Below are 12,009 nucleotides of genomic sequence, written 5' to 3'. Positions count from 1 at the left end.
TGGTGAGATTGGATTTTACTAAGCATTTCATCGCAGAAGGCTTTTTTTTATCATTCTATTGAAGCAATCCTGGACAGATCTCTCTCCTGCTACTCCACTCTTTACCAACAGAAGGAGGTGGCACTAACTTCAATTTTAATGAAGTGCTTTGAGCAGTTAGTTCGGAAATATATTATCTCTTGCCTTCCTGATTCCTTTGATGGGCTTCAGTTTGCTTATAAAGAAAATAGATCAACTGAGGATGTGATTAATACTGTGCTTCATATGGCTTTATCCCACTTGGAAACACAAGGGAATTATGTAAGAATGCTGTTTGCGGACTTTAGTTCTGCTTTTAATACCATTATCCCCCATAGATTAATAGTCAAACTTAAAGATCTAGATTTTCCAGATTCTATCTGTCTGTGGATTTTGGATTTTTTAACAAATCGTCCACAAAGGGTTAAACTGAATGACTACATCACTACTGACAAGATACTCAGCACTGGCACTCCACAAGGTTGTGTCCTCAGTCCACTACTGTTCTCCATTTATTCATCGGATTGCACCAATAACCACCCCAGTAATAGGATTATCAAATTCGCAGACGACACTACACTAGTAGGACTTATTTCCGGGGATGATGAGTCTGCGTATCGGGATGAGGTATTACAGCTATCCCGCTGGTGCAAAAAAACCAATCTTCTATTTAACATCCAAAAAACCAAGGAATTTATAGTGGACTATAGGAAAAAAAGAGCAGACATTCAGCCACTGTATATAGATGGAGTTTGTGTGGAACAGGTGGTTGAATGTAAGTTTCTTGGGACCATCATAACAAATGACCTGACTTGGAGTGCAAACACCGCTGCGTTAATTAGGAAGGCGCAACAACGGTTGTATTTTCTAAGGACTCTTAGAAAACAACAAGTGACTGAGAGTTTGTTGATCACCTTCTATCGGAGTTCGATTGAGAGCATATTATCCTACTGTCTCTGTGTATGGTTTACGAGCTGCACAGTGGCAGAGAAAAAGGCAATTCAAGGGGTGATCAAGACGGCCCAAAACATCATTGGCTGTTCACTCCCCTCTTTGGAAGAATTGTATAAGAACAGATGTAAGAGGAAGATATCTAATATACTGAAGGACTCCTCTCATCCGGGACATCAGCTCTTTGAACTATTGCCATCGAGAAGGAGATTCAGGGTATTGAAAGCAAGGACAAGCAGATTCAAGAACAGCTTTTACCCAAGTGCAGTATTGAGTTTAAATCCGGGGTCATAAGTTTTTGGTGGAATTTTAATTGCTGGGAGAAATGGGGTATCTATATTGGTATGGTGAGTGTTGTGTATATTTTAACTTTTTTTTTGTAGTGGTGTTGTCCAGTTTTACCTTGTGAGTGCAATGACAATAAATTTCTTATGTCTTGTCACATCCTGAACTTTGTGTTTTCCTAAAATGAGAAAGCACATTTAATACCGATCGAAATTATGCCCCAGTCTAGCGCTTAGAGTAAATATTTTTTAACGATTTACACTTTGAAAATATTACTTTCATTATTTTACAGATGGAGCCTAAAATGTTGCTGCTCTTGATAATCTCTTACCATTGTTTATTTTTTCTGTGTTTTGATTTACAGGTAAATGATGTAGGGATTCAGTTTGTGGCCGCAAACTGCACTTACCTTCACTACCTGGATATCTCAGGCTGCATCAGTATTACTGACAAAGGACTTAAGTGTCTGTCGAAAGGTTGTCCACAACTGCGAATTCTTAAGATGCTATACTGCATGAATATTACCAGGTAAACTATGTTTTTAGATCACTTAAATTATATGGACATCCTTTAACAAACAAAGAGCCACACAATAATAAATTGGGGTATATACTACGCCTGGGGTTGCTTGTGGAACATTGGATATATTTAATGAGGTATAGGATCAAGGCAAGCAATTTATGGATGGAAATATGCAATATATATATGTATAACATTTTACAGTTATACTGTATATACTGTATCATAGTTATATATTGTATATGAACATGAACATAGTACAGTAGAACTTTTGTTCTTTTCACACTCATTACATTTTTAGAGTACTGTATTTTTAATTGTATTTTAGTTGTTTTATCTTTTTATTGCATTTAAATTGTTGTAAGCCACCCAGAGATCTTTGGGTAGTATGGGCAGCATATAAGTTAAATAAAAATGAATGAATAAATGAATGAATAAATAAAATGTACATTATATACACTTGCACATAGTTAAATTGCTGGATAGCTTAGAGTGTACAGATATATTGATTCAAAAATTATTTTACCAAAATGAACATACCAGTACTCTGTGAGGTAATAGTTACTTACTCTTACTCTTCAGCTTTCTTTTTTGAATCCCATAACTAGCATGGTTAGTAAAATGTTCAAGCTCTGATCACTACTCCATAGGCATTTTAGAATACAAATGCACACTTTCAGAGATAGCCCACGTTCTAGATGGGGATTTACATGTCTACTGACCAGCATGGGAGATTCACTGAAGAGAAGTGAATAAGATTTAAAGGCTTCAAAGCAGAGAAAATTAGGAGCTAGTTAAATAAAACGTGAATGAGAACAGAAAAGCTTCCTTCTCAGTGTGTCATGGGTTTCTATTCCTTTGATATTCTTCAGTTCCTGGTCCTTTAATTGGTCCCTACTTTCCCATTATCCTCACTATCTTACCCATCTTTCCATGGTGCTGAGGGTGTCTTGGTTTTCCCAGAACTGTTTTTTACACAACCAAAATGTACAATTAACCACAAGTCTCCCTCTCAGATATTGTATCATTTTTCACACTGCTATATCATTCACTGTGATTAGAAAAGTGTTAAATATTCCATGATACAACATGGAAAGTGGTAAGAAGCACAATGAAACAGGTGACAACATCTGAGTTTTGGCTGTTCTTTATATTTGACATATTATAATTTCTGCAAGAAATGCTTTCCACAGTGTGAACTTGTGCATTAATAGCACCTTATGCATATTATTTTTCCAGACCAGCGGTTTTAAAATATACATCAAAACTCCAGAACTGTGAATACAATGTTGATGAACCTCCTCTGTGGTTTGGTCGTGCTACCAGTATTGAATCATCCACTGTGAAGAAGCAGAAAAAAAGCCGGCATGGCATAGCTATGCCTCAGCAAAGCACAGTGTTATCTCCAGTTGAAAAACCTGCAGAAACCCATGAGCCATCCACATTAGAACATCCAGGTGAAAAGGCTGGAGAGACCCATGGGCCATCCACATTAGAACATCCAGGTGAAAAGGCTGGAGAGACCCATGGGCCATCCACATTAGAACATCCAGGTGAAAAGGCTGGAGAGACCCATGGGCCATCCACATTAGAACCTCTACAAGAAAAGCCAAGTCTTGAACATGATAGTTCCTTCGCAGATTAACATCTAAGAGAGAACCAGAGGCCAAACAATATGCTTAATGATTAAAAACAAAATTTAGTTTTTCTTCTATTAGAAAATTTAATACACTTTCTTATAAAGAAGGTGGGTTTCCATTTGATAGCTGCTACAAATCTTGCTAGCAGATATTGTTTCCCCCCTTCTTAGTATCTTATGATAACAGGTATGCCTTTTGTTTGAGCCTTCTTTAAAAACAGACATTTCACTAGCCAGTAATTAACTTTATCAGTAAATACCACAATGCTACATATATTTGCACATCTGGTAAGATTTGAAACATGTCATCTTTTTTTTAATTAAAGTATTATTACAGCATTCTGCTTCTTAATGTGTTCAGGATTTTTCAAATGTCAGTTTATTTAAAAAATAAAGTCTTAAGAAAGAAGAATGTGCTTCCTTAATACACCACTAAACTTACAGAAGCAGTTAATATTCCATAAATATTTTACAGTATTCAACAGATAAGAGTGTATCTATGCATTTGGCTTTTCTTGTCTATCCCATCAATAACTTATCCTTAATATACATGGGAAATATATATTTGTGAAATAAAAGTCTCTGTTTTCACTTATGTGCTTTTTGTATGTGCTGGAACCAAGAGTGCTCTGAGTCTAGACTCTCATCTGTGAATAGATCTTGTTTTAGAAGAAGGGCAATGGAGTGCTTACGGTAAAATCGGTAATTCTCTCCATGTCAAATTTTTATATTTAAAACCATGATGACAAGCCCTGCCACCTTATATAAACCTTTCTCAGAGTATGTCCTGCCTGTTTGCTGTTTTCAGTTAGGCTTGCTTCAGATCACTTCTCAAGTAAGAAAGAAAACAAATATTGTCAGTATTCAGCCATCAGCTGCCATTGCTCTTCATGTTCACTTTCCTCACAGAGTATCATGGCTTATTACTTCAGATGTCAGAGGCAATAAAGCAGTAATCTTTTCAGGCAGTTTCTTTGGACAGTATTTTTTGTGTAAAGATAAAGCCATTGATTATGGCTTTCTACTTGACTTCATTTATGGACCATTAACCCCAACTAGAACAGACCTACTAAACTTGTTGAATCAATATTTAGGTAAGTCCCGTTGATCCAGTGGCTTTATTTTGATTGGGACTAACAGTTGAATTTAGTCCAAATTTACGATTTCCCCGAATAAAAAAAAACAAAATAAAATCAGTGACTGGAGGATTACTATTTATTTATTTATTTATTTATTTATTTATTTATTTATTTAGTTAGTTAGTTAGTTAGTTAGTTAGTTAGTTAGTTAGTTAGTTAGTTAGTTATTATTTTTATATATATATACTCTGTGTGTGTGTGTGTGTGTGTATATACACAGACACATATATATACACACACACATATATATACACACACACACATATATATATACGTGTGTGTGTGTGTGTGTGTGTGTGTGTGTGTGTGTGTGTATCCTGCCCATCTAGACAGCGTCTACTCTGGGTGGCTTACAACAAGTAGCATACAAACAATCCACACACACTTTACACCACAATTTAAACATAATAATAATGTAGCTCAAGATGGAAAAACAGTCAAAATGGAAAAGTAAAGATAGAAAATTAAAATAGAAAAGTAAAGCTCAGGTAGTGTAGTGTATATGGAAAATTGACTTATTTGTTTAAATAGTCTCAAGCTATTTGCACTAATAGTGTACAGTGGTGCCTCGCATAACGTTTTTAATTGGTTCCAACAAAAAAAACCTTATGCGAAAAAAACTTTATGCGAAACACCAATTCCCATAGGAATGCATTGGAAACCGGTTAATCCGTTCCAATAGACACGGATTGGCGTCCTTAAGCGAAAAAACCCATAGGAAACATTGTTAAACGATACAATGTTTCCTCCATTGGAATGTATTGAAGCTGACTCAATACATTTCAATGGCTTTGTGAAGTCAATTTTTGCAAAATTAAGTGTGTCATAAAAGGGTCAGAAATGGTTTTAAATGCTTGGATTAGCTTCTGCACCCTCTAAAACGGATGCAAAAGTTAATTTGGCTTTGATCTGACTTTTCGTTAATTTATGCTGAATTTTTTCCCCCCAACTTTTGACAGCTGTCAAAATCTGACAGCTCCATTGTTTCCTATGGGGGAGAAAAAAATTCACAAAAAATTAACGAAAAGTCAGATCAACGCCAAATTAAGTATGCACACATTTTAGAAGGTGCACTAACGATTCCAAGCATTTAAAACCGTTTTTCAACATGTTAAGACACTTTTGTAATTGAAAAAATGAACATTGTTAAGTAAAGCAGGGGACCTAAAACCAAAAACGTTAAGCGAAGCATGGTCCCAAAATCGCTATGTGAAAATCGCCCATAGGGAAAAACGTTATACGAAGCACAATCTGACTCTGAAAAAATAAACGTTAAGCGAAAAAAACGTTAAACGAAGCAAACGTTATGCGAGGCACCACTGTATACAGTGGTGCCCCGTATAGCGACGTTAATCCGTTCCAGGATTAACATCGCTATACGGAAACATCGTAAAGCGAAATTAAAAAGCCCATTGAAACGCATTAAAACCTTGTTAATGCGTTCCAATGGACTAAAAACTGGCAGGGACAGGGTGGGTGGGGGATCCCGAAGGCTTCCAGGCAAAAGCCTGGAAACCTTCGGGACCCCTCCTCCCTGTCCCCGCCGCCCCGCGCTGCCTTCCCTAGCCGAGATCGGACTCCCAGGAGCCCGATCCAGGCTGGGAAAAGCAGCGAGGGGTGGCTGCCACCTAAGGGGACAGGGTGGAGGGGGATCCCGAAGGCTTCAGGACCCCTCCTCCCTGTCCCCGCCGCCCCGCGCTGCCTTCCCTAGCCGAGATCGGACTCCCAGGAGCCCAATCCAGGCTGGGGAAAGCAGCGAGGGGTAGCTGCCACCTAAGGGGACAGGGTGGAGGGGGATCCCGAAGGCTTCAGGACCCCTCCTCCCTGTCCCCGCCGCCCCGCGCTGCCTTTCCTAGCCGAGATCGGACCCCAGGAGCCCGATCCAGGCTGGGAAAAGCAGCAAGGGGTGGCTGCCACCTAAGGGGACAGGGTGGAGGGGGATCCCGAAGGCTTCGGGACCCCTCCTCCCTGTCCCCGCCGCCCCGCGCTGCCTTTCCTAGCCGAGATCGGACCCCAGGAGCCCGATCCAGGCTGGGAAAAGCAGCGAGGGGTGGCTGCCAGCGAAGGGGACAGGGTGGGGGAGGGATCCCGAAGGCTTCCAGGCAAAAGCCTGGAAACCTTCAGGACCCCTCCACCCTGTCCCTGCCGCCCCGCGCTGCCCAGCCCAGGATGCCTGACAGGCATCGGGTCTCCCCACCTTCCCCCCGCGGCTTGGATCCGGCTTGGATCCGACCCGCGGGGGCTACCCCGGGCATGGCTGGACTCTTGGGAGTCCAGCCATGGCAGGGCTAGCCCCCGCGGGTCCGATCCAAGCCGCGGGGAGAAGGTGGGGAGATCGGATGCCTGTCAGGCATCCCGGGTTCGGATCCCACCCACTGCCAAGGCTGGGTAACCGGCGGCGGGTGGGATCCGAGCCCAGGATGCCTGACAGGCATCCGATCTCCCCACCTTCCCCCCGCGGCTTGGATCGGACCTGTGGGGGCTAGCCCTGCCATGGCTGGACTCTTGGGAGTCCAGCCATGGTAGGGCTAGCCCCCGCGGGTCGATCTAAGCCGCGGGGTGAGGGTGGGAGAGCGGGAGGATCCGGATGCCTTTCAGGCATCCCGGGCTCGGATCCCACCCGCCGCCGGTTACCCAAGGCTGGGTAACTGGTGGCGGGTGGGATCCGAGCCCAGGATGCCTGACAGGCATCCGATCTCCCCACCTTCCCCCCGCGGCTTGGATCAGACCCGCGGGGGGCTAGCCCTGCCATGGCTGGACTCTTGGGAGTCCAGCCATGGCAGGGCTAGCCCCCGTGGGTCCGATCCAAGCCGCGGGGGGAGAGTGGGAGAGCGGGGGGATCCGGATGCCTTTCAGGCATCCCGGGCTTGTATCCCACCCGCCGCCGGTTACCCAAGGCTGGGTAACCGGCAGCGGGTGGGATCCGAGCCCAGGATGCCTGACAGGCATCGGATCCCCCCACCCTCCCCCCGCGGTGGCCTCAAAAGGACCCTTTGGAAGGGTCCTTCGAAGGCCACCACAGGCATTTTCCCCCAGCTGAGTGGCGGGAGCGCTCCTTTGGAGGCTCCCGCCGCTCAGCTGGGGGAAAATGGTGCCTACGGGGAAAACATCGCAAAGCGATTTTTCCCCATAGGCACCTTCGTTATATGATCGCAAAAGCGATGGCATTTTTGCCATCGCTATGCGAATTCGTCGTTAAACGGGGCACTCGTTATACGAGGCACCACTGTATATTGATATGGTGCATTTTCTTCCTGTTCTGACTGTAGCTTATTGTGCTTTGATATTATCAAAACAGCTCAATATGTGGTGCAAAATAGATTTCATCATGTGGCTTTTCATTCCAGCCTTGTGATTCTGATTGTTTTTAGATTATCACTGCACTCTCTGCTATTGTGCAACAAAGCAAAATAACATTCTACAAGTCAATCCTAAAAATGGAGGCACCCCAAATAAAAATAATAATAACTTTTAAGCCAGGCTTTGGATTAGCACCAAATTTGGCACATTAGGAGTAGACAGTGCTGTGCTTCTGTATCCACAATTCAAAATGCCAAGAAATGGACAAATACTGCTGCACTGTAGAATAGCTCAGCGGTTCAGGTGTCTCACTGCAGAGCCAGAGTTTGGGAGTTTGATTCCCCACTGTGCTTCTTTGACAGGGGATGGATTCACTGATCCATAGGGTCCCTTCAAGCTCTGCAGTTCTACGATTGTTGTTGTTGTTGCACACTACCATGCCTGTGTGGATAGCAGGAAAAAGGATGCACTTAAGAAGAAGGATCAAACACTTCATACAGCATATTTTCACACTGGATAAGCCTCTATACTGTTTCTTTTTCCAACATACATTTTACACTAAATTAAGTAATTCAGCAAAAGGGTATTTTGAGAAAGGGACAGTATCTAAAACACTAACAATGAAAATGTTTATAAATGTTTTAATGCCACATGCCATTTAAAAGTGTTTATTGAATGAATCATAATTTAGAATGACCCAGTGCAAAATTAGACAATCAGATATAATTTTCATGATTTGTAAACATCCAGTTGTTTGAAGGAGGTGAACAACGGTAAAACACCTTTCAGTGTAAATATAAACATTTGTTAAGATCCCACGCATGTTATCAACACAATTCATAGTTATTTTCCTTTCTTGCTTCTTGATTTATACAGGTAAGGACCACTACTCCATCATGTAGTCTTCAGTTTCACTGATTGGAACCAGGTTTGGGTTTTGAGCTTAATGGTGCCATTTTGTGTCTCTGCTTTAATACATTTCCCTTTTTCATCCTTTTGATTCAGATGACCTGGAAAAAAATGAATCAACTAATTTCACACATTGATAATGGGTATTTTTGATATTCCTAAAAATGTTTCAGCTGGCTGGATAGCTCAGAATTTGGTATCTGGCTGCAGAGCCTGAGGTCAGAGTTGAGTTTCCCACTGTGTATCTCAGAAGAGCAAGCCTGTGTGGCCTTGAGCAAGCTGCATAGTCCCAGGGTGCTCCCCGGAAGGAAATGCTAAACCACTTCTGAGTACTCTCTACCTAGAAAACCCTGAAAAGGGTAATCATCAGAACTGATTTGAGAGCACACAATTATTATTTAAAATGTTGCATTGTTTATTGGAAGAAATCAGTATATTTTAAAAAGCATGTTCTGCTTTTTGGTTTCATCTCTACCACCATATCATGATTAATCTCACTCATGTGCCAAAAGGAAAAGTTATTGGAAAAATAATAGAGTTAAACATTATGTTGATTTTTAATAAAGCCCTCTGGTTTTTAATCAAGCCTACTGTAATGTGGATTTTTCATAACGTAAACCTTGTAGAAGTAGAAGCCTAGCTGCAAATTTTAGTCAGTCACCATTCCTGGTGTAGGATTTAAGTTACTGATGGTAACTTGAAATTGACAATAGAATCATTCTCTTCCCAGTGACCATACAGTGCTGAACTGATTTGCTTCAAAGGCCAATGGTCTTTAGGAAAAAAATCAAATACAACTTTGGGAAGAAGCAGAGAGTGATATGAGTAGGAGCTACTTAACTGCTTCTTTGTCAGGCATTATTTACTCCAAGTTGTCATAGTAACCCTTTACTCTTACACTCCAAACTCAGCCAAGGATGTCATACAGAACAGGAAGGCGACCATCAGAGAGAGTTAAGGATTCCCTGCTCTCTCTATGCTTCTGATAAGTTCTGATTTTTAAAAAATGTATTGAAATAATACTACATAGAGCTCCATGTACAATGTGTAGTCTCACCTTTAACTATGAATTCACATGTAAATGTCTCAGCAATGCCTCCAGAATACTCTGCACAACCCCCCACTATCCTTAAAATAAAACTCAAGATGTAATCATACATAGTACAGAGATGTTGACTACTCCTTTGCAGTGCAGTTTTCTACTTCCATTGCCCTTTCAGTTATTTAATGAGCTCAATTAGATACTGCTTTGGGAGTATTGCTGAAAAAGCAATATAGGAATTCAATAAATACTGTTTGTATGCACAATGCAGGAAATGGTCTTCTTGTAAACCTTAACCTGATTTTGGTAAATAGTCACATACAGTTTTCGAGTCCTACAGAGTTTCATCAATACTTTAATGCAGTAATCACCCAGAAGTCTTGCAGATTATCTTCAGTGCAAAGATCTGCATGTGAAGGTGCATTTAGCAGAAGTTACATACAGCATTTACTGTGATCAGCAGCCTTTCCTTCTTAGAGCTGCCAGAACTTCCAGAAGGGTTAGGGATGGATCTTATATACACATTCCAATCTCCATCATCTTTCAGTCTAAATGCCTAAATGGGCTATAGCCATTTTTGGTAGTGATTACAGAATCAGGACAATTTTTTTGTTTGTTTTATGGACCAACAAAACATTATTTAAAATGTATTCAATTGTAGTAAGTAAGTATCTCTATTAGAATTCTCAATATTTGCTTATTTCTGAGATATGTGTCTCTGGTGTCCCTCAAATGGCTTACATTTATGAAATCAAATGGACAATTAAATACAGTCATATGCTTAAAAAAAATAAAACAAAACCATTTCATCACTAGCAGAAGCCTAACAACTTTGCCTGTTCCCCTCTCAATCCTCGATTCCACTTCACTCAGCAATTGGTGTTCCATGACTCTGTGGTTGTGGAGATGGTTGGTCCAGTGGGAGCAGGAACAGATCAGTTTATCAATTCCATTTCTATTTTTAATTTTTAGCTTTCTTTTAAGGGACCCATTCATGTCTCAAAAAAATTAAATTGCAACTCAGCATAATTTTCCCACAGCACTTAACATCCAAGTACTCTAATCTTTACAGAGCTTTACATTTTAAATCCATTTTCTGTGAATACTAGCACTTTGTTCTTGTTTATAGTTTGATATGATAAAAATATTTCCCAGCAAATTTTTCAAAACCACTCTGGCAATGAAAAGTTAGTCAAAGCATCTGTTTTCTAAAGTGAAAACTGAAAGTAATTCTCTACAAAGTAAAATCCAGTTTACAACTGGCTTTTACAATTTAAGCTAATTTTTAAAGTTATTCACCAAAATCTATGTTCACTATTTGGATTTCAAATGGAAGGAAATCCAAATAGAAGCAGAATTGTGGTCAAGAGATTACTGTGGTAGACCTCCAGTAACAGTTTGCAAAATGAGCACAGCTATTTTAGAAAAACGTTATGTGCATAAAACTTCTTAAAGCTATTGCTTCAGCTGAAGTGATTTATGGGGAATGCATTTAACTGAGGCATATGTTGCTTCTCCAGAAATGTTTCAATTATTCATATTCCGTGAGTGTGCATGATTAGACAATACACTAGCCTTGGAAGAGTGAAAGCTACTATAACATAGGCAAAATTGCCAATAATTTTTATTTCAACTACAAAATGTAAAACTAGAGCCAGTGTAACAATAATTGCCATATTTCAAACAGTGATTGTTTCCTCAAGAGGCTTAAGAATTGCTCTGCCACTATAACATAGTATAAAACACTACTGTAACTAAAAATGACTGGCCCTCACAGAGCACACAAAATGTACCAAGCTCATGTCCACACATTTTATTTTTACACCTGGAAGTCTAGCCCCTGTTTTAAATTTGGTAATATGTTGTATGCTGGGGACCTGGCTTTCCTAATTAAAAACATACAGTAAATGAAAAATGCATGGCTATTCAGAGAGGCTTCCCGAGGAGTCACATTTCAGATGCAGCAGTTTGTCACCATCCTTCCCTGCCTGAGTTGTGTTTAAACGGAAGATAATTCTATTCAGATAGAACCCTCCCCCCAAACAAAATACTCTGTTGAAGCCTTTCCAGTAAGTGAGTCAAGCAGAAGAGAAAACAGGCCGAAACCTTTCTAAAGAGACCTGTACTGCTGCTTGTTTTTTAAGGTTAATCCCACCTAACTTTCTGTGGTGGATCTGCTGCTCTGAACTTGCACTTTGGGTGACAAG

General features: G+C 40.7%; 2 protein-coding genes across 5 annotated transcripts in view; one reads left to right on the top strand and one right to left on the bottom strand.

Annotated features, from left to right (window-relative positions):
- The window catches only part of FBXL13 (F-box and leucine rich repeat protein 13), a 94,017-nt gene extending 90,010 nt beyond the window's left edge, over nt 1-4,007 (top strand). For all 4 annotated transcript variants that reach the window (XM_020790023.3, XM_073000700.2, XM_020790025.3 and 1 more), the window contains 2 exons: nt 1,619-1,782; nt 3,013-4,007. In XM_020790023.3, the coding sequence (XP_020645682.3) occupies nt 1,619-1,782; nt 3,013-3,418 (570 nt within the window). In that variant the 3' untranslated portion in view covers nt 3,419-4,007. The remainder of the gene's footprint in view (nt 1-1,618; nt 1,783-3,012) is intronic.
- Nucleotides 4,008-8,503: 4,496 nt separating this feature from the next.
- FAM185A (family with sequence similarity 185 member A) overlaps nt 8,504-12,009 on the bottom strand; it is a 43,361-nt gene continuing 39,855 nt past the window's right edge. The window contains exon 8 of the mRNA XM_020790029.3: nt 8,504-8,861. Coding sequence (XP_020645688.3) covers nt 8,746-8,861 — 116 coding nt within the window. The 3' untranslated portion in view covers nt 8,504-8,745. The remainder of the gene's footprint in view (nt 8,862-12,009) is intronic.

This window comes from Pogona vitticeps, chromosome 5 (assembly GCF_051106095.1).
Source record: "Pogona vitticeps strain Pit_001003342236 chromosome 5, PviZW2.1, whole genome shotgun sequence".
Lineage (NCBI taxonomy): Eukaryota > Metazoa > Chordata > Lepidosauria > Squamata > Agamidae > Pogona > Pogona vitticeps.
This window is presented reverse-complemented; position numbering and strand designations above follow the sequence as displayed.